This window comes from Ornithorhynchus anatinus, chromosome 21 (assembly GCF_004115215.2).
Source record: "Ornithorhynchus anatinus isolate Pmale09 chromosome 21, mOrnAna1.pri.v4, whole genome shotgun sequence".
NCBI lineage: Eukaryota > Metazoa > Chordata > Mammalia > Monotremata > Ornithorhynchidae > Ornithorhynchus > Ornithorhynchus anatinus.
This window is the reverse complement of record NC_041748.1, coordinates 1,239,027-1,266,103: the sequence shown is the minus strand read 5'-3', so window position 1 is coordinate 1,266,103 and position 27,077 is coordinate 1,239,027. Positions and strand designations below refer to the sequence as shown.

Sequence of the window (27,077 nt, the reverse complement as noted above, 5' to 3'; positions counted from 1 at the left end):
CTTCATTGTATTGATGCTGCTGCGGGGCTCAGCGGAAAGAGCCCGGGCTTTGGAGTCAGAGGTCCTGGGTTCGAATCCCGGGCTCGGCCACTCGACAGCTGTGGGACCGTGGGCGAGTCACTTCACTTCTCTGTGCCTCAGTGACCTCATCTGTAAAATGGGGATTAAGACCGTGAGCCCCACGTGGGACGACCTGATTCCCCTGTGTCTACCCCAGCGCTTAGAACGGTGCTCCGCACATAGGAAGCGCTTAACAAATACATTATTATTTATCGTCACGTTTTGTTTTTGTCCGTCTGTCTCCCCCGATTAAGCAGTGAGCCCGTCACTGGGCAGGGATTATCTCTATCTGTTGCCGAATTGTATATTCCAAGCGCTTAGTCCAGTGTTCTGCACATAGTAAGCGCTCAATAAATGCTACAGAATGAATGAATTATTATTAGCCATAGGAGCAATAATGATAATTTAAGGGAGCACCGTTTCTAAGAGGTGGAGCACTGTTTCAGAGGGAGGGAGTCCCATTTCTCATTCATTCATTCATTCAATCGTATTTTTTGAGCGCTTAGTGTGTGCAGAGCACTGTTCTAAGCGCATGGAATATACAATTCGGCGACAGATAGAGACAATCCCTACCCAACAACGGGCTCACGGTCTAGAAGGGGGGAGACAGACAACAGAACAAAACAAAACAGGTAGATAGGCATCAAGACCACCGAAATAGAGAAATAGAATCTTAGATCTATGCATATATATACATGTACAGATCTAAGATTCTCTTTATCTATTATTTATTTATATGCATACATATGTATATGATGTCTATGATGTATACATGTATTTATGTATGATTCTATTGATGGATTATTTATTTATATGCAGACATGTATATATGATGTATATGATGTATACATGTACATATGTATGATTCTATTTATCCATTATCTATTTATTTCTCTACATACATGTATATGTCTATGATTCCATTTATCCATCATCTATTATCTATTTTTTTATCTCTTATTTTGGAAAGTAGAATTCGGCGACAGATAGAGACACGGTCTAGAAGGGGGGAGACAGACAACAAAGCGAGACAAGTAGACAGACATCAAGACCATCAAAATAAATAGAATCGTAGGGGTATGCATGTATAAATATACATAGATGTGCCTGTGATTCTATTTATTATCTACTGATTTATCTATTATCTATTTACTCATTTATATACGTACACGTATAGAGCTATTTATCTTTTTATCTATTATTTATTTCTATTATATATATTCCGACGAGAGAGCACCGTGACCAAGAGGGCTGCGCTGTTCCAGTGGGCGGTGGAGACTGGTCCGAGTCGTCGGCTGGGGCAAATCCGGGCGCCGTCGGTGAAGTTTTCCCAGAATCAATCCACCTGCCTCCAACTATTCCGGTCTTCTCAGGATTCAAAACCCCAAACGGCGGGGCTGGCGGCGGAGTCGGTGACGGTGCAGACGGCGGGGAGGACGGCGGCGGGGGCGGTGGCGATCGGTGATGTCGGCGCCGGTGGACGGAGGAGGCGGCGATCGTCGCGAGGGTGGTGATGACTGGGATGATAATAATAATACTAATACTGGTGCTCGTTAAGCGCTTATTACACCCAAGCACCGCTCTGAATACTAGGGTAGATACAAGTTAATCCGGTCGGTCCCAATCCCTGTTCACGTTCACGCTCTCAATCCCCAGTTTACAGGTGAGGGAACTGAGGCCTCGAGAGGTCAAGTGGCCTGCCCGAGGTCCCACAGCAGACGAGTGGCGGAGCCGGGACGAGAACCCAGGTCCTTCGGCTTCCCAGGCCCGGGATCCGGCCACTGAGCCACCCCGCTTCGCGTCGCCATCGCCGTTGTGACGGTGGAGTCGATGTTGGTGAGGATGGTGACAGCGTGGTAAGGATAGAGCCGTGCGGCCTAGTGGAGAGAGCCCGGGCCCGGGGGTCGGAGGGCCTGGGTTCTGACCCCCAACTTCCCCGCCGCGGGATTTTGGGCCGGGGCACTTCACTCCTCTAGACCTCGGTTCCCTCATCCGCAAAATGGGGATTCGGAATCCACCGTCCCTCCCGCTTAGATTGTCAGCCCCGTGTGGGACCGGACGACCTTCTTTCTATCCACCCCGGCGCTCAGTACGACGCCGGGCACGTAGTAAGGGCTTAACGAGTGGAGGAGTTGGTGGAGATGACGGTGGCGGAGAGGCCGACGGTGGCGAAATCTGTTTCCCGGGGCCACCTCTGCCCGGGAAACTTTATCCCGGGATGCGCCTGGAGACCGGAAGCGAGAGCTTCCCCGGGCCTGGGGTGACCGACCCACGGGTCTCGCACCTGGAACCCACCCGGGGACGTCCAGGATGCTGCCCGACCCCCTCCCCTCCGACCTTCGGGGTCAGATCACCCCGGCCGGGGGCGACGGGGAGGGAGGCCGGCCCCGGGGCCCCCGCCGGGCGTCCGCGAGGGAAGCGGCCCGGCCTAGCGGCTGGAGCACGGGCCTCGGGGTCGGAAGGTGTTGGGTTCCAGCGGCGGCTCCGCCACTCGCCCGCCGCGTAACCTCGGGCGAGTCACTTCACGTCTCTGCCTCTTCTGGAAAACGGGGATTGAGGCCGGGGGCCCCATCGGGGCGGGGGACTGTGTCCAGACAGATCGTATCCGCCCTGGTGCCCGGCTCGTAGCGAGCGCCTAACGAAAACCACAATTATGATTATTATCGTCTGCCCTTCGGAGGGCAGAGACGGGTTCGGGGGTGGGGGGGGGACCGTCTCCGGAATCGGCTGACCCCCCACCCCGAGGCGGGGCCAGCGGGCGTCTGCCTTTTAAGGGGGCGGCCAGGGGAGGAGGAGCTGGAGGCCGTGGGCCTCTGCTTCCCATCAGCTCTGGGGCCGAGCGATTTTTTAAAAGTCCGTAGTTGTATAAACAGGAATGCGAGGGCCTCGTCTGCACGGAAGGCGCTCACGCCGTCCAGGGGCGCGGCGGCCCGGGCTCGTGCCCGAGCTGGGGACCCCGAAGCCCCTCTTGCCATGGGCTTCCCCTGCCCTCCGGGAAGCCGCGTCTCTGTAGTCCGGTCCCCCCTCGCCCTGCTCCTGCTGCTCTCGCTGAGACAGGTAGGAAGAGCCTCCCCCGAACTTTGCCCACATTCTCCCCGGCCCCTGGTCACCCCTCTAAGGGATGGGAATTTTCGGGGTGTCTCCGGGGAGGGGAACCCGAGGCAGGTGGCCGGCTCTTGGAATGTCAGCCAAGCCGGGGCTGTGGTTCCGTGGCTCCCGGTGACCGCCCCAGGTCGTCGGCACGGCCTCCAGTCAGTCGGTGGTATTTATCGAGCGCTTACGCGCGCAGGGCGCTGTACTGAGCGCTCGGAAGGGTCCAGTGTAGCGGTGGGACGGACGCCGCTTGCTCCCCCAACTCACGCTGGCCCTTCGCCCCCTCCCCGAGCTGTGTGGGGAGGAGAGAGAGACGGGGGAGTTGACGTCTTAGCAGGTTGGAGGCACCCCAGGCGACCCTCCTCCCTTCCCCCACCGAGGTTTCCGGTCACCCCCGAGCTGGGATCGGCCAAGTCGGAGCTTCTCGGACGAGCTCTGATGCGACTCGGGATGTCTGTCCTCTCCCGGCCCAAGGCGGATTCTTTCTTCCTGGGGACTCCGGGGCCTGCCCAGAACTGGCCAGCTGGCCCAGGGCATTAACGACAATAATAATAATGATAAGAACGCGAAGGGCATTTGTTAGGCACTTACTATGGGGCAGGCACTGAATTGGACACGAGCAAATTGGGTGGGACGCAGTCCCGGTCCCACGTACAGTTCGCGGCCTCAATCTCCACTTGACAGATGAGGGAACTGAGGTACGGAGAAGGGAAGCGACTCGCCCAAAGTCACCCAGCCGACAAGCGGCGGAGCCGGGATCAGAACCCACAGCCTTGGACTCCCAGTAATGATAATGTTGGTATTTGTTAAGCGCTTACTGTGTTCTAAGCGCTGGGGGTGATACAGGGTAATCAGGTCGTCCCCCGTGAGGCTCGCAGTTAACTCCCATTTTACAGATGAGGTAACTGAGGCACAGAGAAGTCAAGTCCTCGCCCACAGTCTCACAGCTGACAAGTGGCAGAGGCGGAATTCGAACTCATGACCTCCGGCTCTCAAGCCCGGGCTCTTTCCACCGAGCCACGCTGCTTCTCTAATGCTTCCCAGCGATGCTTCCCAGGGCCAGGCGAGCACTGTCGGCCCGAAACATTCAGACCACTCAGCTGAGGCAGCTTCCGCCCGTTTTATTTTTATGGCATCCGCTAAGCGCTAACTAGGTGCCGGCCGCTGTACTGAGCCCTGAGATTCAATCGGGTCGGATACAGTCCACGTCGCACGCGCGCCTGGAAGCTCACTGCGGGCAGGAAATGTGCCTATTCATTGTTATATCATAATGATAATAGTAACGATCGTATTTTCGAAGCACTTACTAGGTGCCAGGCGCTGTACTAAGCACCGGGGTGGATGCGATGGGGCCGAGCACGGTCTATCAGTGCAGTGCCCTGCACACAAACAGCACGCAGTAAATGCGATCGAGCGAATGAATGTCCAAATGAGACCGTGTGCTCGTTGCGGGAGGGGAATGCGTCTGTTTAGTGTTATACTGTACTCTCCCAAGTGTTTAGTACAGTGCTCTGCCCACAGGAAGCGCTCAATAAATACAACTCACTGACACGGGGCTCACAGTCTTAATCCCCATTTTATGACGAGGGAACTGCGGCACAGAGAAGCCAAGTGACTCACCCGAGGACAAACAGCAGACAAGTGGAGGAGGCAGGATTGGGCCCAAGGTCCTCCCGACTCCCAGGTTTGGGTTCCACCTACCAGGCTACGCTGCTTCTTCCGTCCATTATATCGTCCTCTCCCAGAGTGCTTCGTACGGTGCTCTTCGCGCAGCAGCATTCCGTAAAGACGATCGATGGATCGATCCAAGCGGTCTGCCCCGGAGCTCGGAAATCACGGCAAATTTCATCCCGGAGCCATGGGCCGAGGGAGGCCCGTGACCTTTAGCCCGCGACCCCGGGGGCGAGTTCGGGGATCCAGCGGGTCCGAGCGGGGACACGGAAGGGCCGGGGCCCCCGCGACCTTCTTGGGTGGGGGGGGGGGGCGTCCCCCCAGCCCCTGGCCGCGGAATGGGGGTGGACGGGAAATAATAATGTTGGTATTTGTTAAGCGCTGACTATGTGCAGAGCGCTGTTCTAAGAGCTGGGGCAGATGCAGGGTCATCAGGTTGTCCCACGTGAGGCTCACAGATGATCCCCATTTTACAGCTGAGGGAACTGAGGCCCAGAGAAGTGACTCGCCCACGGTCACACGGCTGACAAGTGGCAGAGCCGGGAGTCGAACCCATGACCTCTGGCTGCGAAGCCCACGCTCTTTCCACTGAGCCGCGCTGCTTCTCCAGGGAAGTGGAGATGGAGGGCAAGCCCTGGCCCGAGAAGGAGCGTGGCCTCGTGCCTAGAGCCCGGGCCTGGAAGTCCGAAGGACCTCGACTGTAATCCCGGCCCTGCCGCTCGTCCGCTGTGCGACCTGGGGCGAGTCACTTTTCGGTGCCTCGGTGACCTCGCCTGGAAAACGGGGATGAGGACTGTGAGCCCCGCGGACTACGTCCAACCGATTAGCTCGTCTCTCCCCCAGCGCTTAGAACAGTGCCCGCTCAACAAATAGCACGGACCATGCCCAACCCAATGAGCTGATGTCTCCCCCGGTGCTTATGGCCCGTAGGAACCTCTTAACCAATGCCGTTCTTTTATAAAAAGAAGCCCAACGGTGCCCAGAGAACGAGGGGGAGCCCGAGGACCTGTTATATTGGGCCAGGAGGGGCTTCTGGGGGGTCTTCCGGGGATCTGCCCCCCATCCTCCCTCCAGGCCCCGACGTCGCTGGAGTTCCGAGTGGGTCGGGGCCAGTCTGATCGGCTCTCCCGTTTCCAGGCGGGCCGTCGGTCAGTCGTATTTATTGAGCGCTCACCGTGTGCGGAGCACTGAAAGAAGCGCTTGGGAGAGCCCGCCGTAGCCACATCCCCCGCCCACGACGAGCTGACAGTCTAGAGGGGGAGGCAGATGTAGATAGAAATAAATGAAATGGCAGATAGGGACGTAAGTACTGTGGGGCTGGGAGGGGGGGATGAGAAAAGGGAGCGAGTCGGGGTGACGCAGAGGGGAGAGGGAGAGGAGGAAAGGAGGGTGTCGTCGGGGAAGGCCTCCTGGAGGAGATGGGCCTTCAGTAAGGCTGGGAAGGGGGTCAGAGGCGGGACGTGGGTGAGACGTCGGTGGGGAGATGGACGGGACGGAGGGACGGTGAGAAGGTTGGCGTTAGAGGAGCGGAGCGCGCGGGCCGGGCCGGAGGGGAGTAGCGAGCCGAGGTCGGAGGGGCCGAGGGGATCGAGGGCTTTAAAGCCGCCGGCGACCAGTTCCTGTCTGACGAGGAGGTGGAAGGGCAACGGCCGGAGTTCGTTGAGGAGCGGAGAAACCCGGCCTGAACGTTTCTCTAGAAAAGCGACCCGGGCAGCAGAGTGAAGTACGGACTGGAGTGGGGCGAGACGGGAGGCAGGGACGTCAGCGAGGAGGCTGATGGGTTTCCCTCGGCGTCCCCTTTTGCCACCCAGGTGACAGGCTCTCTGCTGGAGGAGACGACTCGGAAGTGGGCCCAGTACAAGGAGAAATGTTTGAGGGACCTGCAGAAGCGACCGACAGGTGAGCGCCTCACACCCCCTCCCCGTCGTGGAGACCCCCGACCCGGGGGGCCGCCCAGCCCCGATCCCGAATGAATTCGTTTCTATCAACGTCCGTCTCCTCCTCTAGACTGCCGGCTCGTTGTGGGCGGGGAATGTGTCTGCTTATTGTATTGGAGTCTCCCGAGGGCTTAGTACAGTGCTCTGCACACAGTAAGCGCTCAGTAGATATGAATGAAGAGCCTCCCTCTGACCTGTGCCTTCCTCATCCCCCTCCCTGCAGGGCTGTTCTGCAATGGGACGTTTGACAAATACGCGTGCTGGCCTCACTCCCCCCCGGGCAACGTGTCTGTGCCCTGCCCTCCCTACCTGCCGGACCGGCAACCAGGTACGTACCGGCTGCCCCCGACGAGGATGGATGACATTCGTTGAGCGCTCACGACGTGCCGGGCCCCGTTCCAAGAGCCGGGGCCGAGCCGAGGTCCCTGTCCCACGGGGGGCTCACGGTCTTGATCCCCATTTGACAGACGAGGGGCCCGAGGCACCGAGAAGGGAAGCGACCCGCCCAGGGTCCCGCAGCCGACGCGTGGCGGAGCCGGGATGGAGCCCCAGGCCCGGGCTCTATCCGCTGCTTTCGAGGGCCGGGTTAGATACCCAGTCCCTCTCCCACACGGGGCTTTCAGTCTGGGGGACAGGGAGGACAGAGAGGAATGCCCATTTTGCAGATGAGGAAGCGGAGGTTCAGAGAAGCGACTGGCTCAGGGTCGCAGGGCGGACAAGCGGCAGAGCCGAGATTAGAACGCAGGTCCTTTGGCTCCCAGGCCCGGGCTCTAGCCACCGGGCCGCGCGGCGGCTTCACGCTCTCCGCCCCGGCCCCACTCTCTGCTCTGCCCTGCCATGGCCTCTCCGAGCTGGCTCAGTGGAAAGAGCCCGGGCTTGGGAGTCAGAGGTCATGGGTTCGAATCCCGGCTCTGCCGCTCGTCCGCCCTGCGACCCTGAGCCAGTCACTTCACTTCTCTGTTCCTCAGTTACCTCCTCTGTAAAATGGGGATTAACTGTGAGCCTCACGTGGGACAATCTGATTACCCTGTATCTACCCCAGCACTTAGAATAGTGCTCTGCACATGGTAAGTGCTTATCAAATACCGACATTATTATTATTATTATTATTAAATAAATTACGGATATAAGTGTTGTGGTGCTGAGAAGGGGGATGGATAAAGACAGCAAGTCAGGGCGACCCAGCAGGGAGCGGGAGAAGAGATTTCCCCCAACCCTACCGCTCCGAAGCGCGTCACTGGACTCTGCTACCCGGGCAGTTTGCCGCCCACCACTGCCCAGATCAACAAAACAGTAGAAAAACCGAGACGGCTGCCTTGGGAGACGGATTGACAGAGTCTGGGGACAAAGAGGCATCAAAGCAACACTCCCGATCGAAAATCCTTACAAGTTGCCATAATAATAATAATGTTGGTATTTGTTAAGCGCTTACTATGTGCAGAGCACCGCTCTAAACGCTGGGGAAGATACAGGGCAATCAGGTGGTCCCACGTGATGCTCACAGTTAATCCCCATTTTACAGAGGAGGGAACGGAGGCCCAGAGAAGTGAAGTGACTCGCCCACAGTCACGCAGCTGACGAGTGGCAGAGCTGGGATTCGAACCCACGACCTCTGACTCCCAAGCCCGGGCTCTTTCCACTGAGCCACGCTGCTTCTCTATGACGTCCCATCCTCTAAGAGGCGTGAAAGACCGGGCCTACCTCCGAAGGCCCCCGCCGTTTCCTGCTACGTCGTGGGCAGGGACTGTGTCTACCAACTCTGTTGTATCAGACTCTCTCAAGCGTTTACTATAGTCCTCCGCACATAGTAAGAGCTCAATAAATACCCTCGAGCGATTCCTGCTAGTTTTGTAAACTCCTCTAGGAAAGGCACGGTTTCTACCAACTCTATCGGAGTTTAGTCCACTACTCCAAAATCAATCAAGCAGCTTAGCCTAGTGGATAGAGTCCGGGCCTGGGAGTCAGAAGGCCCCGGGAGTCAGGACTGCCTTCTTGATTTCTCGATTTCTCACTTTCTCGCTCTCACTTTCTCTTTTTGCTCTGTCTTTCTCTTTCCCTCCCTCCCTCCCTCTCTCCTTCCCTCCCTCCCTCCCTCCCTTCCCTCCCTCCCTCCCTCCCTTCCTCCCTTCCTCCCTTCCTTCCTTCCTCCTTTCCTCCCTTCCTTCCTTCCCTCCCTCCCTTCCTCCCTCCCTTCCCTCCTTCCCTCCCTCCTTCCCTCCTTCCTTCCTCAGGATAAGGGTGTGCCGGAGCCGGTACAGCCCTCAATCTCCTTGGCCCTTCCAACCTCACCCCGCTTCTCTCCAGCGTTTAGAACGGTGCTTGGCGCATAGTAAGCGCTTAACAAATACCACCATCATCATCGTCCTACTCTCCCCCGGCCCCCACACTTGGCTCCTCTAACGCCAACCTTCTCCCCGTCCCTCCGCCTGTCTCGCCTCCAACCCCTCACCCACGTCCCACCTCCTATCCGACAGACGATGACTCCCCCGCTTCGAAGCCTTACTGAAGGCCCATCCCCTCCTCCTCCGAGAAGCCTTCCCTGACTGCGCCCTCCTTTCCTCTCCCCCCCCTCCCTCCCGCTTCGCCCCGACCCCTTCTCTTTCTTCATCCCCTCTCCCGGCCCCGACGCCGCTTATGTCCCTACCTGTCACTCCTTTATTTCTATTAACGTCAATCTCCCCGTCTAGACTGTAAGCTCCATGTGGGCAGGAAATGTGTCTGTTTACTGTTATACTGTCCTCTCCCAAACGCTTAGTCCAGTGCTCTGCACACAGTCAGAGCTCAATAAATGCAGTTGAATGAATGAAAGAATGACAGGCGAAAGACAGGCAAAGACGAGAATAAATACGGCTTCAGGTTTTTCTCCCCCGGGGCCAGAACCCTACAGTCACCTCGGCCCCAGCATGACGGTCTAACATAATAATAATAATGGTGTCTATTAAGCGTTTCCTGTGCGTCAAGCACTGTTCTAAGCGCTGAGGTAGATACGAGCTAATCAGGATGGAAAGCCCTGTCCCACATGGGGTTCACAGTTTTAATCCCCATTTTATAGAGGAGGTAACTGAGGCACAGAGAAGTTACGCTACTTGCCTGAGGTCCCGCAGCAGACAAGTGGCGGAGCCGGGATTAGAACCCGGTTTCTGTCGCTGATGATGGCGTCGGTTAAGCGCTTCCTATGTGCCAAGCGCTGTTCTAAGCGCTGGGGGGGTGGGGCGGTACGAGGTAATCAGATCGTCCCACGTGGGGCTCCCGGTCTTCATCCCCATTTGACAGATGAGGTCACTGAGGCACGGAGAAGTGAAGTGACCTGCCCAGAGTCACACAGCCGACAAGGAGGCCTGGGATCTTTGAGGCTTTGGGTCCGTCCCCCTCCGGGGACACGATAGCATGGGCCCCGCCGGCCAGGAAGATGCTATTTTTCTTCTTCTTCTTATCGTTATTATTATTATTATTTTTACTACTATTGGCAGGCCACCCTCAGACCTGCCCCTGGATCTGCCAGATAGGCACTCTCCCCCCGGCCGGCCTGGGGTCCCTGGGTGGGCTAGGGTCTCGGGGTTCGGGGGAGACCAGCCGGAAGTCGGCGGGGAGCGGCTTGTCCGGGTTCTGGGATCAAGTAAACAGGCCGAATCCCATCCCGCTCCTGGGAGCTCACGGAGGCCTCCCCGCCCACTCCCCTCCTCAGCCGGGTGCCGTCGGTCGGGGGGGAGGTCGGGGGGCCTGGACCCAAGCAGTGACCCCTCTGTTTACTTCCAGAGAGCCCGGGGAGAGTTTACAGACTCTGTTTGGAAACGGGGACTTGGCAGACGCTGGAGAATTCCACGGCCGTGTGGCGGGATAATACGGAATGCTTGCGAAGCCACAACTTCCAACAATACGTGAGCTTGGTCCCGGAGGGGGCGGGTGGGGGGCTGCGCCGGGGGCAGTCGGCGCCGGGGCCGGAGAAGCGGCGCGGCCTAGTGGATCGGGCCCGGGAGTCCGAGGGACCTGGGTTCTGATTCCCCCTTCTGCCGCTTGTCTGCTCCGTGGCCTTGGGCGAGTCGCTTTACCTCTCTGGACCTCGGTTCCCTCGTCTGATAAACGGGGATGAAGACCGAGAGCCCCCCGCGGGACGGGGGCCGTGTCCAACCCCCTTAGCTTGTAGCTACCCCAGTGCTTGGAACGGTGGCGGCGTCCCGGCTCTCGCACGTGTTTGCTCTGCGGCCCTGGGCGAGTCGCTTCTCTGCCTCAGTCCGCTCATCCGGAAAGTGGGGATAAAGACCGTGAGCCCCATGCGGGACGGGGACTGCGTCCAATCCGATTTCCTGGGATCCAGCCCTTAGAATAGTAAGCGCTTAATAGATAGCAGAATTGTTATTATTATTACCCGAGAACTGGTGTCCACCCAACTTCTCTCTCTCCCTCCCCCGGGGCAGGAGGAAAATCTGACCCTCCTGGGGTCCCTTCAGTTGATGTACACCGTGGGCTACTCTTTCTCGCTCATCTCCCTGGTCCTGGCCCTGCTCATCCTCCTCCTCCTCCGGTAAGCCGGTCGGACCCCCTCTCCCTCGGTCTCCCCGGGGGAGAAGAGTCGGGGCCCTGCGGCTCTGGTGAAACAACGCGGCCTAGTGACTAGAGCCCGGGCCCGGGAGTCAGAAGGTCACGGGTTCTAATCCCGCCTCCGCCGCTTGTCTGCCGTGGCTACCGGGCCTCAGTGGCCACATCTGGAAAACGGGGATTGCGACCGGGGAGCCCCACGTGGGACGGTGTCCGGCTCGATTTGCTTGCGTTCATTCATCCGTGCAGTCCTTTTTTGAGCGCTTCCAGTGTGCGGAGCACTGTATTTAATGCTTGGGAAAGTCCAGAGCAGCAATAAACAGTGACATTCCCTGCCTGTGACAAGCTCACAATCTAGAGTTGGGGAGACAGACATCCATACAAATAAATAAAATTACACACACGGTACCTAAGTGCCTTGGTATCCTCCCCGGCCCTTAGAACCGTGCCTGGCACGTAGTGAGCACTCAACCGATACTATTATTATCATTATTATGATCATCATTATTATTATTCTCCCCGGCCTAGGCCGCTAAAGGGGCAGACGGGAGGTTGAGCTGGGGGGAGAGGATTTGGGGGGCGGGTGGGGGGCTGCCAGCACACGCATTCGTTCATTCAGCGGATTTATTGGGCGTTTACTGTGTGCAGAGCGCTGTACTGAGCGCTTGGAATGGACGGTTCGGCGACGGATAGAGATGGTCCCTGCCCGACGAAGGGGTCACGGTCTAAAAGGCACAGCCCCCTCCCATCCAAGTCAGGATGGGAGCGGGAGACGAGAAGCGCCACGGCCTCGGCGATCGGGCCCGGGAGTCCGAAGGACCCGGGTTCTCCTCCCGGCTCCGCCGCTTGTCCGCTGGGTGACCCTGGGCAAGTCGCTTCGCTTCTCGGGGCCTCGTCAGTCTACTCATCTGTAAAATGGGGATTAAGTCTGTGAGCCCAGTGTGGGAGACGGACCCTGTCCAGCTTGACGATCCCACCTCAGTGCTTAGGACAGCGCCTGGCACAGAGTAAGCGCTTAACAAGTACCGTTTTTTTTTTAAAAAAGTGGGGGAACAGGCCCTGGACAGGGAGCTTTCATTCATTCATTCGATAGTATTTATTTATTGAGCGCTTACTATGTGCAGAGCACTGTACTGAGCGCTTGGAATGGACAGTCCGGCAACAGATAGAGACGATCCCTGCCTAATCGGGGGAGACGGACGGCCAGAAACAAGACAACTTAATCGCGACAAGTAGAATCGAGCTTTCCGGGTGGAGGAGGAATGGGGGCAGGAGGGGAGTTTATTTCTATTAATGTCCGTCTCCTCTTCTAGATGGTCACTTCGTTGTGGGCAGGGAGTGTGTCCGTTTCTTGTTGTACTGTCCTCTCCCGAGTCATTAGCCCAGTGCTCTGCACACCGTAAGCGCTCAAAACTAGACGCGCGCCCTCGAGGACTTTCAATCTAGTGGAAAGAGCCCCGGGTCCTAGGCTCCCAATCCCGCCCCTCGTCTGCTGTGTGACCTCGGACAAGTCGCTTCACTTCTCTGGCCCTCAGTTCCCTCACCTGTAAAATGGGGAGGTGGGCCAGGGACCGAGTCCAACCTGATGAGCTTGGTTCTATCCCGGCGCTTAATACGGCGCCGGGCAGACATTTATCGCCTCACAGATCCCGCTATTCTTAGCGGGGGAGGAGGGCATTAAAATAAATTAGCCATAGGAGAAGGAGCGGAGCATTAGGATATCCAAGGTTAGGATATTAGGATAAATCCAAGAGGATATCTATCTTATATGATCCCTGATGCCTGACTACTTGTTTTGTCTTGCTGTCTCCCCCTTTTATTCAATAGTATTTATTGAGCGCTTCCTAGGTGCAGAACACCGTACTAAGCGCTTGGGGCTTACAATTCGGCCGCAGATAGAGACAATCCCTGCCCAGTGACGGGCTTTTAGAACGTGAGCCCCTCTTTGGGCAGAGATGGTCTCTATCTGTTGCCGAAATGCACACTCCAAGCGCTTAGTACAGTGCTCTGCACCCAGTAAGCGCTCCGTAAATACGGTGGAATGAATGAATGAGTGAATAAATACGATTGAATGAATCGAACGAACGAATGAATGGGAATAAGCCCCGGGCAGAGTCCTCGTGTGGGGGTTGGGGGAGAGACGGGGAGCAGGGGACGGGATTGTGGGGGGACGTCGAGGCTCCGGCGGTCCGACCTTTTCCCCGACAGGAAGCTGCACTGCACACGTACCTACATCCACATGAACCTGTTCGCCTCCTTCATCCTGCGGGCCTTGGCCGTGCTCGTCAAGGACGCCATCTTCCACCGCTCCTATTCCAAGAGGCCCCTCGACGAGAGCGGCTGGACGAGCTACTGGTCAGAGGTGACCGGCCCAGCCAAGCCTGGCCTCTCCCCCACCCTCCCGCCCCCTTCTCCCGTCACACCCCGGCTCGCACTCTCGCCCCCCCACCCCGGCTGACGTCCTCCCCCCGGGGCCCGGTTGTCAGTCGGTCGGATTTACTGAGCGCTTCCCCGGTGCGGAGCGCTGTACTTGTGAAGCAGCGTGGGCTTAGTGGCTAGAGCCCGGGCCCGGGGGTCAGAGGGGCGTGGGTTCTAATCCCGGCTCTGCCGCTTGTCAGCTGGGTGACTTTGGGCGAGTCACTTCCCTGGGCCTCCGTTCCTTCATCTGTCAAATGGGAATGAAGACTGGGAGCCCCACGTGGGACAACCTGATCGCCTTGTATCCCCCCCCAGCGCTTAGAACAGTACTTTGCACATAGTAAGCGCTTAACAAACGCCATCGTTATTATTCACTCATTCAATCGTATTTATTGAGCTCTTACTGTGTGCAAAGCGCTATGCTAAGCGCTTGGGAGAGTACAGAATAACAGCAGACACATTCCCGCCCACGACGAGCTCATAGTGTAAGGGGAGAGACAGACGGTGATATAAATAAAGTACACGTGACTGCCGTGTGACCTTAGGCAAGTCACTTCCCTTCTCTGGGCCTCAGTTCCCTCATCCGTCAAACGTGGATTGAGACTGTGAGCCCCACGTGGGACAGGGTCGGTGTCCGATCCGATTCGCTTGTAACCGCCACAGTGCCAGGCGTGTAGTAAGCGCTCGACAGATGCCGTCGTCATCAGTCCGTCGTATCCGTCGAGCGCTTACTGTGCGCGGGGCACTGTACGAGGCGCTTTTCCCATCCGCCCTCGCATCGGGCGGACGGCCGCTCTCCCCCGCGGGCTGGGGGTTGCCGTGGGGCCGCTGGGGGAGACCGAGGTGGGATGGGGGGCTGGGAAAGGGCGGGAACGGGCCCCGGGTTAAGAGGTCTCGGGGTGGAGTGGGGGAGATGTTCCTGAGGGTCTCCGGTCCCCCCCCAACCCAGGTTTCGGCCGCCTGCAGGACGGCCCAGGTCCTCGTCCACTACTTCGTGGGCGCCAACATCCTATGGCTGCTGGTGGAAGGTGTCTACTTGCACTCGCTCCTGGGCCCCGCCGTGCTGTCCGAGAGGCGTCTGCTACACCGCTACATCGTGCTCGGCTGGGGTGGGCCGGGGGCCGGGCTCGAGGGTTGGGGGGGACCGGCGGGCAGGGGGTTGGGGCTGGCCCCGACGGAGGGGGAGCAGGGGGCCGTAGGGTGAGGGCGGCCTAGCCAGCGGGGTCCCCTCGGCGCCCCGAGCCGCCCAGGCCACCGACGGGACCGCTCTCTCGGCAGGCTGCCCCCTGCTCTTTGTGGTCCCCTGGAGCATCTCGCGAGCCCAACTGGACAACGTCGGGTACGTGGAGGCCCGGGCCGTGGCGAGGGCGGGACGAGGGGAGCTCGGGAGGGGAGGGGGGCCACGTTGGGACCGCCTCCAGCCCCTCGCTCTCCCTCAGGTGCTGGGGGACCAACGGGGACATGCGCGTCTGGTGGATCATCAGGGCGCCCATGCTGCTCTCCGTCGCTGTAAGCGGGACCCCCCGCTCCCTCTTCCGTCGCCGTCTCGACCCCCGGGGGTGGTCCCCGTCCGCCCCGCTGGAGCCGCCGTCTTTGCTTTGGGGAGTCAAAGATGCCGGCCCACCCCGCCGACCGGGGTCCGCCCCGCCGCCCACCCTGCCGGCTTCTCCGGGATGTGGCCGGGGGGTGGGGGGGGGTTTCCACTCGATGGCAACGTTCAGATCTTCTGGCCTTCTGGGGCTTCGTGGGGTCGGACGAAGTGGCCAAGAGGTGGCCGGATCCCGGGCCTGGGAGTCGGAAGGTCCTGGGTTCTCACCCCGGCTCCGCCACCTGTCTGTCGTGTGACCTCGGGCAAGTTACTGCGCTTCTCTGGGCCTCAGTTCCAGTGACCTCAGGGAGGTGATCGGGTTGGCTCACAGTCTTGATCCCCATTTTACAGAGGAGGGAACTGAGGCGCCGAGGAGGGAAGCGACTGGCCCAAAGTCACGCAGCTAAGTGGCGGAGCCGGGATTAGAACCCACGACCTCCGACTCTCGTGCCCGGGCTCTTTCCGCGAGGCCACGCGGCTTCTCTCTCCGTGCCCTTTCCCAGAATCTTCTTCCCTGGGTCCGGGAACCCCCTGGGCAGGCGGGACATCTGTCTCCGCCCGGCGACCACGGTCTGCTCCGAGCTCCTCCCCGTCGCCCCACCGAGACCCCGCTGTGATCCGGGCTTTTCGCAGGTGAATTTCTGCATCTTCCTGAAAATCCTCAAACTGCTGGTGTCTAAGCTCAAAGCGCATCAGATGTGTTTCCGGGACTACAAATTCAGGTGGGTGATCCGGGGCAGTGCGGGGTGGGGGGCCATCTCCCCTCACCGCCCCAGCGCCCCTTCCCTGGGACTACCCTCACTGGGCTCCCTCTGACCGTGGTGGGGCGGAGCTTGAAAATCACAACTCATCTCTGGGTCCGGTTCATCGTATTTATTGAGCGCTGAGTGCAGAGAACTGTACTAAACGCTTGGGAGAGAACAATAGAACAATCACTCCCCCCCCCCCCCCCCACCCAGCTGACGGTCCAGAGGGGGAGACGGATACGAATAGAAATAAATAAATGACGGATGTGGATGTAAGTGTGGGGTTGGGCGGGGGGGGGGGATGAATAAGGAGAGAAAGTCAGGGTGACCGAGAAGGGAGAGAGGAAAGGAAGGCGCAGTCAGGGAAGGCCTCTTGGAGGAGACGGGCCTTCGATAAGGCTTTGAAGTCGGGGGACAGTCGTCGTCGGTCGGATATGAGGAGGGAGGACCCTCCGGGCCAGAGGAAGGATGTAGGAGAGGGGTCGGCGGTGAGAGAGACGAGACGGGGGGACAGGGAGAAGGTGGGCATTAGAGGAGCGGAGCGTGCGGGCCGGGCCGGAGGAGGAGATCCACGGGCGGGAGGTAAGAGAGGGGAAGGGGATTAAGGGCTTCAGAGCCAACGGTGATGAGTTTCTGTTTGACGCGGAGATGGCCGGGCAGTCCCGGGGTCCCACGGGATTATGGCAGTACCGGAGGCCGGTTCAGGCCGGTCTCCCCAAAGACCGCCCGAGACCACAGGCGCGGCTCCGCGGGGGAGTCCTGGGCCAATCTCTCTCCCAGAGGGGGAAACCGAGGCCCAAAGAAAGGCGAAGGGCAGCCCTAGGCCTTTCTGCGTGTTTTATTTCCAGAGCCCCTACTGTGCCCCATGACCTTCGGTCTCCGTCGTGCCCCGCTCCCCACGGTGCCCCATCTCAAGGGAGTCCTGGGCCAATCTATCTCCCGGGAGGGGAAACCGAGGCCCAAAGACAGGTGAAGGGCAGCCCTAGGCCTTTCCGTCTGTTTTATTTCCAGAGCCCCTACGCGCTTCGGTCTCCGTCGTGCCCCTAACCCCCATCACGCCCCAGCCCCGTCGCCGGCTCGCCCCGACGGGCCGGCGCCAGGGAACGGTGGGTGTTTGGATTCCAGGTTGGCGAGGTCGACCCTGGTTCTCATCCCTCTGCTGGGTGTGCACGAGTTCGTCTTCACGTTCGTCACGGACGAGCAGGTCAGAGGGCTGTCGAGGCACATCCGCCTATTCCTCCAGCTGGCCATGAGCTCCTTCCAAGTAAGCCCGGGAGTCAGCTCCGGCGGGCGCCGGTAGCCGCGGTGACGGCGGGGCGGTTGGGGGTGACGATAGGGGCTGGAGGAGGAGCTCCCCTCCCGAGCGCTTATCACAGCGCTCCGCGCGCAGTCAGGGCTCGATCAACGCTAATGACCGAATGACTGGCGATGGTGGGGATAGGGTCGGTCGTGGAGGTACGGGAGTGACGGCGGCTAACCGAGTCGGCGGCGGTAACCGCGGCGAGGGGGCCGGTGGTGGAGGAAGTGGGGTGGTGACGGAGTCGTCGGTAGTGCAGTCAGAGGGTCACGGGTTCTAATCCCGGCTCCGCCACTCGTCCGCCGGTGGGGTTGGGGGCGACGGGGTGGACGGCGACGCCGGTAACGGAGCTCGCGGCGGGTAATGGGTCGTTACTGCTGGTGGCGACGGAGGGAGCTGCGGTCCTGGGGGAGGCGGCGCGGCTTAGGGGCCCGAGCCGGGCTTGGGTTCGAATGCCGCCTCAGTCGCTTGTCCGCTGCGGGACATGGGCCAGGCCAACTTCGCTTCTCTGCGCCTCAGTGACCTCATCAGAGGAGCGGCGTGGCTCAGCGGAAAGAGCCCGGGCTTTGGAGTCGGAGGTCATGAGTTCGAATCCCAGCTCTGCCGCTTGTCAGCTGCGTGACTGTGGGCGAGTCACTTCACTTCTCTGTGCCTCAGTTACCTCATCTGCAAAATGGGGATTAAGACTGTGAGCCCCACGTGGAACATCCTGATTCCCCCGTGTCTACCCCAGCGCTTAGAACGGTGCCCGGCACATAGTAAGCGCTTAACAGATAACCAACATTATTATTGTCTGTAACATTGGGGGGAAGACTGGAGCCCCACGTGGGACAACCGGATTACTTGGGATCTACCCCAGCGCTTAGACCGGTGCTTGGCACGTAGTAAGCGCTCAACAAATCCCATCGTTATTATCACTGTTATTATCGGGGTTGTTGGCAGTGCTGGTGGCTGTGATGTCGCGGTGGAATCGCGGTCGACGGCAGGGCTGACGGTGGTGGTATTTTTTTGAGCGCTTACTACGTTCCAGGAACTGTTCTAAGCGCTGGAGGAGATGCGAGACAAGTGTCCGGGACCCTGTCCCCGTCCCACGCGGGGCTCGCGGTCCTCGTCCCCATTTTACTTACAAACGAGGGAACCGAGGCCCCGAGAAGTGAAGTGACCTGGCCAAGGTCGCACAGCGGACGGGTGGCGGAGCGGGGATTAGAACCCACGACCCCGAGTCTCCTAGTCCGTGCTGCTCCTCCTACGTATCGGGGTCGCCGGCTCACGGTGGCGGTAACGGGGGTCGGTGGAAGCCGCGGAACCGCGGTGACCCCGGAATAAGCCCGGGGCGGGGGGGGAAGAGACGACGGTCGGCGCGACGGAGGAAACGGGTTCGGCTTCCGTTGCGGGCCCGGGAGAGAGGGGGGTTGGGCAGGGGCTTTGGGCCGCTGGGCTCGGCTGGCTGCCGGGCCTCAAAATCCCAGATGAATCTCGTCCCAGCCAACGCAGGTTCCCGATTGTCTACCGCACCCAGCTTTTCCTTAATCCCCTGTAAAGGCTAAAATCGAGCCAACGGAACAAGAAAAGCTGCCGCAAAGACAGAGTAATCTCTGGTATGCCGAGCGAGGCAGGTTTTAAGAGGCCCCAGCCCATTCAGGGGTGGATTAATGGCAGGAGTGGGAGAGGGACCCCGGGGAAATGTCCAGCCCTTCCCCTGCTGGCCCACCGGCTCGGGGGGGTCGGAGATAATGACGTTGGCATTTGTTAAGCGCTCACTATGTGCACAGCACTGTTCTGAGCGCTGGAGTAGAGACAGGGTAATCAGGTTGTCCAACGTGAGGCTCACAGTTAATCCCCGTTTTCCAGCTGAGGCGACTGAGGCCCAGAGAAGCGAAGTGACGCGCCCACGGTCCCGCAGCTGACGAGTGGCAGAGCCGGGAGTCGAACCCATGACCTCTGACTCCGAAGCCCGGGCTCTCTTCACGGAGCCGCGCTGCTTCCCCGATGAGGTGGGCACGGGGCAGCCCGGTTGCCCCCCGGGGGCAAGGAGAAGCAGCAGGGCCCAGTGGATAGAGCCCGGGCCTGGGAGTCAGAAGCCCACGGATTCAGAAGACCACGGAGAGAAGCAGCGTGGCTCAGTGGAAAGAGCCCGGGCTTTGGAGTCAGGGCTCATGAGTTCGAATCCCAGCTCTGCCACTTGTCAGCTGGGTGACTGTGGGCGAGTCACTTCACTTCTCTGTGCCTCAGTTACCTCATCTGTAAAATGGGGATTAAGACCGTGAGCCCCACGTGGGACATCCTGATTCCCCTGTGTCTTACCCCAGCGCTTAGAACGGTGCTCGGCACATAGTGAGCGCTTACCAGATACCAACATTATTCTTATTAACATTATTATTCATCCACTCGTCTCTATCGAGCGCTTACCGGGTGCAGAGCGCCGATCCCGCCTCCGTCGCTCATCACGCAGAGAAGCAGCCTGGCTCGGTGGAAAAAGCCCGGGCTTGGGAGTCAGAGATCATGGGTTCGAATCCCGGCTCTGCCGCTTGTCGGCTGGGAACGTGGGCGAGAAACGTCACTTCTCGGTGCCTCAGTCACCTCATCTGGAATATGGGGATGAGGACTGGGAGCCTCACGTGGGACAACCCGATTAGCCTGTATCGACCCCAGCGCTTAGAACAGTGCTCTGCACATAGTAAGCGCTTAACAAATACCAACATTATTATTATTATAGTAAGCGCTTAGTACGGCGCCTGGCACATAACGGGCGCTTACCATTCATTCATTCGATCGTATTTATGGAGCGCTTACTGGGTGCAGAGCCCCGTACTCAACGCTTGGGAGAGGACAACCTAACAACCAACAGACACATTCTTGGCACATAGTGCTTAGTACAGCGCCCGGATCATAGTAAGCGCTTACTACAGCGCCTGGCACATAGTACTCAGTGGAAAGAGCCCGGGCTTAACAAATACCAACATTATTATCTGCTGGGTGACCTAGGGCAAGTGGCTTCACTTCTCTGGGCCTTAGTTCCCTCATCTGGAAAACGGGGATTGAGACTCTGAGGCCCCTGTGGGACGGGGACTGTGTCCAACTTAATTTCTTTGTATCCTCCCAGTGCTTAGTACAGTTCTGGCGCATAGTAAGCGCTTAACAAATACCATTATTATTATTACGATGAATGTGGCAGATGGCCCGTGCCGAGCCTCTCCCCTCACTGCCCGCCCAGGCCACAAGTAGGACCGCTCAGCCCGACAATCGGGGCATCCAGGAGATGTCCGGTTTGATGGCGTTTTCCCGCAGGCAGGAGAACAATAATAATAACGACGACGATGATGATAATAATACTGATGATAAAATCGCAGGTGAGGTACCTCCCGGCTCTCCCAGCGCCCCGCCTCTGGCCGAGTCGCGGCTTGTGCCCCGTCCCCGTCCTAGCCACTGGCGAGGGCCCAGGCGAGGACGAACCAGGAGGGGCGGGACTCTGCCGCCTGCAGAGACGAGGGTGGGGGTCTGTCAATGGTATTTATTGAGCGTTTACTGTGTGCAGAGCACTGTACGAGACGTTTGGGAGCGCACGGTTCCACAATAAACGGACACATTCCCTGTCCACAGCGAGCTGACGGTCTAGAGGGGGAGAGAGACATTAATGGAAATAAATCCATTTACAGATATTCATTCACTCGTACCCATTGGGCGCTTACTGGGTGCAGAGCATTGTCCTGAGCACTTGGGAGGCCGCAATGCGACAATAAACGGACGTGTTCCCCGCCCACGACGAGTTTACAGTGTAGAGGGGGAGACGGACATTAATAGAAATAAATAAAATGACAGATACGGATATTTTGTGGATTTACTGTGGGGCCGGGAGGGGGTGGAATAAAAGGAGGGAGTCAGGGCGTCACAGAAGGGATCGGGAGAAGAGGAAAGGGGGGATGAGGCAGGGAAGGCCTCTCGGAGGAGGGGAGAGTAATCACCGTCCGTCGGATATGAGGAGGGAGGACGTCCCAGGCCCGAGGCGGGACGTGAGCCGGGGCTCGGCGGCGAGACAGGCGAGACCGAAGCCTAGCGAGAAGGTTAGCGCTAGATTAATGAAGCGTAGTGAAGTGCGTGGGTTGGATTAGAGTAGGAGAGTAATGAGGTGATGTGGCAAGGGGATTGAGGCCTTTAAAGCCGACTGTGAGGAGTTTCTGTGTGATGCGAAGGTGGATGGGCAACCACTGGAGGGTCTTGAGGAGTGGAGAGACGTGGCCCGAACGTTTCGGTAGAAAAATGAACCGGGCGGCGGAGCGAAATACGGACCGGAGTGGGCGGAGACAGGAGGCAGGGAGGTCAGCGAGGAGGCTGATATAGTAATCAAGGCTGGAGAGGAGAAGTGATTGGATTAGTAATAATAATAATAATGATAGCATTTGTTAAAAGTGTTTACTGTGTGCCAAGCACCGCTCTAAGTGCTGGGGGGAGTACTAGGTAATCAGGTCGTCCCACGTGAGGCTCACAGATTGACACGGGAGCAGCTTGGATGGAGAGCCAAGGCCAGATTTTAGCGATGTGGTGAAGGTGGAAGCGACAGGGTTTAGTGATGGATTGAATAGGTGGTTTGAATGAGAGAGGGGAGTCAAGGATAACGCAAGGCCACAGGCCCGTGAGACCGGGAAGGGTGGTGGTGCCGTCTACAGTGATGGAAAGTCCCGGGGAGGACAGGGTGTGGGTGGGAAGATGAGGGGTTCCGTTTCGGTCCTGTTTCGTTTCGAGGTGACGGGGGGACGTCCGAGTAGAGAAGCAGCGTGTCTCGGTGGAAGGAGCCCGGCCTTGGGGGTCAGAGGTCATGGGTTCGAATCCCTGCTCGGCCACTTGTCCGCTGTGTGACTGTGGGCAAGTCACTTCCCCTCTCTGTGCCTCAGTTATCTCATCTGTAAAATGGGGATTAACCGTGAGCCTCACGTGGGACGACCTGATTACCCTGTATCCATCCCGGCGCTTAGAACAGTGCTCTGCACCTAGTAAGCGCTTAACAAATACCAAATACCAACGTTATTAGATGCTGGTGTGTGGGGTGTGCAGAACCTGGAAGGGGGTGGGCAGCATCAGTGTGGAATAGCTGTTCCCCAGCTACTCCCCTCCCTCACTCCCCATCCCCATCCAGGACACGGGCTCCCACCAGAGCTCGCCGGGCGGACGGAGATTCACATCAACAACGGGAAACCCTTCTTCTCCCCGGCGAGGACCGATTTTCTCTGGAGGTCCTGAGGCCGGGATAATAATACTAACGTTATTTGTTAAGCACTTACTGTGTGCCAAGCTGTGTCCTAAGCAGTGGGGTAGATACGAGGTTATCGGGTTGGATGCAGTCCTTGTCCGCGAGCGGTTCGCAGTCTTCATCCCCATTTGAGGTAACTGAGGCCCTTAGAAGTGCAGTGACTCGCACCAGATCGCACGGCAGACGAGCGGCGGAGCCGGGATTAGAACCCAGGTCCTCCTGGCTCCCGGGCCTGGGCTCTAGCCACTGGGCCACGCTGCTTCTAGCCACTGGCAGTGGTTGCTGACTGGGCCGGGGCTGTCTTTCCCCCGGTCAGGTTGACCGAGTACCAGATCCCGGCCCACCCCTGCCCTCCGGAGCCTTGCGGGGATTGGGGGAATGTTTTATCAGCCCTGCTAAGCCCCAGAGGGCTTGTGCTAGCCAAGCTTCACAGTCCCCTTCCCCTCCCCACCCTTCCAAGCCTTACCGAAGGCCCATCTCCTCCTCCAAGAGGCCTCCCCTGACTGCGCCCTCCTTTCCTCTTCTCCCTCTCCCTTCTGCGGCGCCCCGACTCGCTCCCTTTCTTCAATCCCCCCGCCCGGGCCCACGGCGTTTAGTCCATATCTGTATTTTATTTATTTCTAATAATGTCCGTCTCCCCCTCTAGACCGTCAGCTCGTTGTGGGCGGGGAATATGTCTGTTCTGTTGTTCTGTTGTCCTCTCCCAACTGCTTAGCACAGTGCTTCTCTCACTCTCACTTGCCCCCACTTCATGAAGCCGCAACTCCTCCAAGAGGCCTTACAAATACCAACATTATTAAACCCTCCTTTCCTCTTCTCCCTTCTGCCTCACCCTGACTTGCTCCTTCTATTCATCCCCCTTCCCAGCCCCACAGCACTTATTCGTGAGTGCTCAGTGTGCAGAGCATTGTACTAAGCGCTTGGAAGAGTACAATATAACAATATACAGACAGATTCCCTGCCCCATTAATGTACGTATCACTGATTTATTTATTTACGTTAATGTCTCTGACCCCCTCTAGACTGTAAACTCCTTGTGGGAGAGGAACGCGCCCTCCAATTCTGTTATTTTGTACTCTCCCAAGGACTTAGTCCAATGTCCGGCACACAGTAAAGCGCTCGATAAATACGGTTGATTGACTGACACCTGCCTCCCCGTGGTCTCTGCTTCCAGGGTTGTCTAGTGGCTTTTCTGTACTGCTTTGCCAACGGAGAGGTAAGAGGACCGGCGGCAGGGGTGGGGGGATTCCGTTGTGCGTGCCGGGGGGAGGGGAAGATGGCACCCCTGAGGAGGGGCTCTTCAGTAACCCCCTCCTCAGCCTGTCCATATGCTGCTGCCCTTGCTGGCCATGAAGGGAGGGGTCCAGGTCAGCTGGTGTTCAGTCCATCCATCCTTCAATCCATCCGTCCATCAATCTACCCATTTATCGATCCATCCAACTCTTAGTCCATCTATCTATTAATCCATCTATCCATCACTCTATCCATTTACCAGTCCACCCACCCATCATCCCATCCATCCATCCATCCACCCATCATCCCATCCATCCTTCAATCCATCCAGCCATCATTCTATCCATTTATCAATCTATCTATCTATTAATCCATCCATCCGTCATTCCACCCATCCATCAATCCATCCATCCATCCATCCATCTATCATTCTACCCATTTATCAATCCACCCATTCATCATTCCATCTACCCATCAATCCATCCATCTATCCATCCATCACTCTACCCATTTATCAATCCACCCATCCATCAACCTATCCATCCTTCAATCCATCCATCATTCCATCCATCCATCCATCATTCTATCCATTTATCAATCCATCCAACTCTCAATCCATCTATCTGCTAATCCATCCATCCGTCATTCCACCCATCCTTCAATCCATCCATCCATCATTCTATCCATTTATCAATCCATCCAACTCTCAGTCCATCTATCTATTAATCCATCCATCATTCCACCCATCCATTAATCCATCCATGCATCCATCTATCGTTCTACCCATTTTTCAGTCCACCCATCCATTATTCCATCTATCCATCAATCCATCCATCATCCCATCCATCCTTCAATCCATCCATCCATCCATCCATCCATCCATCCATCCATCCATCCATCCATTCATCCATCCATCATTCTACCCATATATCAGAATAGTGCCCTGGGCACAGTGGGCACTCGGTACATACCACCCCTCCTGCCGCTTGGACTATTGCTATCACTAACACCACCGCTAGTATTAGCATGACTCCTACCACCGTCACTCCCAGCGCTTAGTACGGTGCCTGGCACATAGTAAGCGCTGAACAGATAGGACCACATCCACTAGAAAGCCCGATCCCGACTCCGCCGCTTGTCTGCTGTGTGACCTTAGGCAAGGCTCTTCACTTCTCCGTGCCTCACCTCATCTGGAAAATGGCGATTGAGCCTGTGAGCCCCCCCGTGGGACAGGGACTGTGCCCGACCCGGTTTGCTTGGACCCCGGCGCTCGGTACGGCGCTTGGCACATAGTAAGCGCTTAACGAAGGCCATTATCACTACCGTTACGATAAGAGGGTTGAAGCGGGGGCCGGCTTGCGCTCTGCTCCCTCACCCTCCGCCTACCCGACAGGTGAAGGCGGAGCTGCGGAGACACTGGTGCCGTTTCCTCCTGGCCCACCCGGGCTGCGGGCCCTGGGGGCTACAGCGGAGCATCAAGTCCCTGCGAAGACGCTCCAGAGGACGGGACCGGCGGTCGCCCGGCGGCCCCGGATCCCGCGCGGGCCCGCGGCCACCCCGGCCCGGCCAGTTCGTGCACCTGACCACGTGGCGGCGGGTGGATTACTGCCCCCAGCCCGACGGGGGCCGGGCCGGGCCCCCTCGGGGGAGCATGTCCGACAGCAGCGAGGGGGACTTCACGCTCGCCGACACCACCGAGGAAATCCTGGAAGAAAGTGAGATCTAGGGTTCCCTCCCCGCGGGCCCGTCGTCGCCGGGACCCCTCCTCGGCCCCGACGGGAACCCCCGACGACGGCCGACAGGAGCCCTGACGGGAGTCGTGACAGGAACTCGCTTGAAAGAACTGCGGCGAGAACCCCCCCCCGACAAGAGCCCCTCGCAACCGTTGGAGGGAATCCCCTCGGGTGTCGCCTCAGAGGCCCTGACAGAAACCCTTTTTTTTAAATGGTATTTTGTTAAGCGCTTACTATGTGCAAGCACTGTACTAAGCGTTGGGATGGATACGAGCTCTCAGGTTGGATGCAGTCCATGTCCCAAGCGGCGCTCTCGGTCTCAATTCCCATTTTACAGATGAGGTGACTGAAGCACAGAGAAGCGACTCGCTCAGGGTCACACGGCGGACAAGTGGCGGAGCCAGGATTCGAACCCGGGTTCTTCTCCCTCCCAGGCCCGGGATTTATCCGCCAGGCCTCGCAGCTTCGCTAAATCCTGGCAGAGACCCCCTCAGGAGCCCTGGGAGGGACCCACACTCAAGAATCCGAGCAGGAGGCCCCTCAGGAACCCCCTCAGGAGCAGGAACCCCCTCAGTAGCCCTGGAGCCAAACGGCTCGGGAAAGGAATGGCTAAAGTTTGGCATCGATCCTCTGGCTCACGCGACCTTTGCCGTCTATGGCGTCTCGGTCCCTGACCCTCAGACAGCCCCCCTACCCGGAAGCGGGTCAGCTGGCGGAGACAGCCCGCGCTCCGGCCCTCCAACAAGTCCCATCCCCTCTCTGCCACTCACTCGCCTCCTCTGTAAAATGGGGCCGATAATCTATTGCCGTCCCCTCACGGGGACCTCGCAGCGGGGGAGAGTGAAAAGCAGTCTGGGAAAATAAAAGCGAACGGCCAACCGCTGATGTTGGTGAAGTTACTTTCATTATCGATCAGGAGGAGGAAGAGGAGGAAAGATGCCCCGGAAGGGCACCAGGGAGAGAAAGAGGCAGGTTTGGCTGGTCCCGTCCTGGGGGGCAGCGAGAGATGGGACGGGAAGCCGCTTCCTTTTCCCCAGCTTCGGCCCTGAGGGGAACAGCAGCGGAGGACCGTGAAGGGGGGAGTCAGAAGAGCGCAAACTCTGGCCGTTTAGGGCTCTCCCGGGGCGGGAATCCCTCAGGAGCTCCGAAGGAGTCCTGACGAGGATCCCCTTAGCTTCTGGACAAAAACCGCAGCAGGAGTCCCTCGACAGCGGTCTCTCCTTGGGTCGGGGTGGGAGACGGACAGGGCCCTCAGAGACGAGGAGGGCACGGGGGCTGCCGACGGCCTCACCGGAGTTTCCCCTCCCGGGGGATCCCAGGAGCGGAAACCCGGGGCCTCGGGGTCTGCCCACTACCGGGCGGTGGAGGAAGGGGCCGGGTGACCCCTTCCGGCTCCCTCCATCACCCCCCGGATGGGGATACCCAGGCCACCGGGGCCTAGCTCTGTGGGATGCCTCATGGGCAGGGCCCTGCCCCTGCCCTGGCCTGGCAGGGGATTTTGCTGACCCGTGTTGACCGAA

General features: G+C 58.5%; 1 protein-coding gene across 1 annotated transcript; it reads left to right on the top strand.

Moving 5' to 3' along the window:
• Positions 1 to 3,033: 3,033 nt before the first annotated feature.
• On the top strand, positions 3,034 to 25,825 carry GLP2R (glucagon like peptide 2 receptor). Its single transcript, XM_039910059.1, has 13 exons — positions 3,034 to 3,117; positions 6,636 to 6,723; positions 6,985 to 7,089; positions 10,518 to 10,639; positions 11,177 to 11,283; positions 13,506 to 13,659; positions 14,665 to 14,824; positions 14,994 to 15,054; positions 15,155 to 15,224; positions 15,937 to 16,025; positions 17,175 to 17,313; positions 23,766 to 23,807; positions 25,218 to 25,825. Exons 1-13 carry the CDS (start codon positions 3,034 to 3,036, stop codon positions 25,548 to 25,550), a joined length of 1,554 nt encoding a protein of 517 aa, XP_039765993.1. The 3' UTR covers positions 25,551 to 25,825.
• The last annotated feature ends 1,252 nt before the right edge of the window (positions 25,826 to 27,077 follow it).

Excerpts from the sequence above, each read along its gene's own strand:
- GLP2R (XM_039910059.1), top strand. The coding sequence starts at position 3,034 with ATGGGCTTCCCCTGCCCTCCGGGAAGCCGCGTCTCTGTAGTCCGGTCC. Across the intron at positions 16,026-17,174 it reads TTCCGGGACTACAAATTCAG|GTTGGCGAGGTCGACCCTGG; the intron begins GTGGGTGATCCG and ends TTTGGATTCCAG. Across the intron at positions 23,808-25,217 it reads ACTGCTTTGCCAACGGAGAG|GTGAAGGCGGAGCTGCGGAG; the intron begins GTAAGAGGACCG and ends CCTACCCGACAG.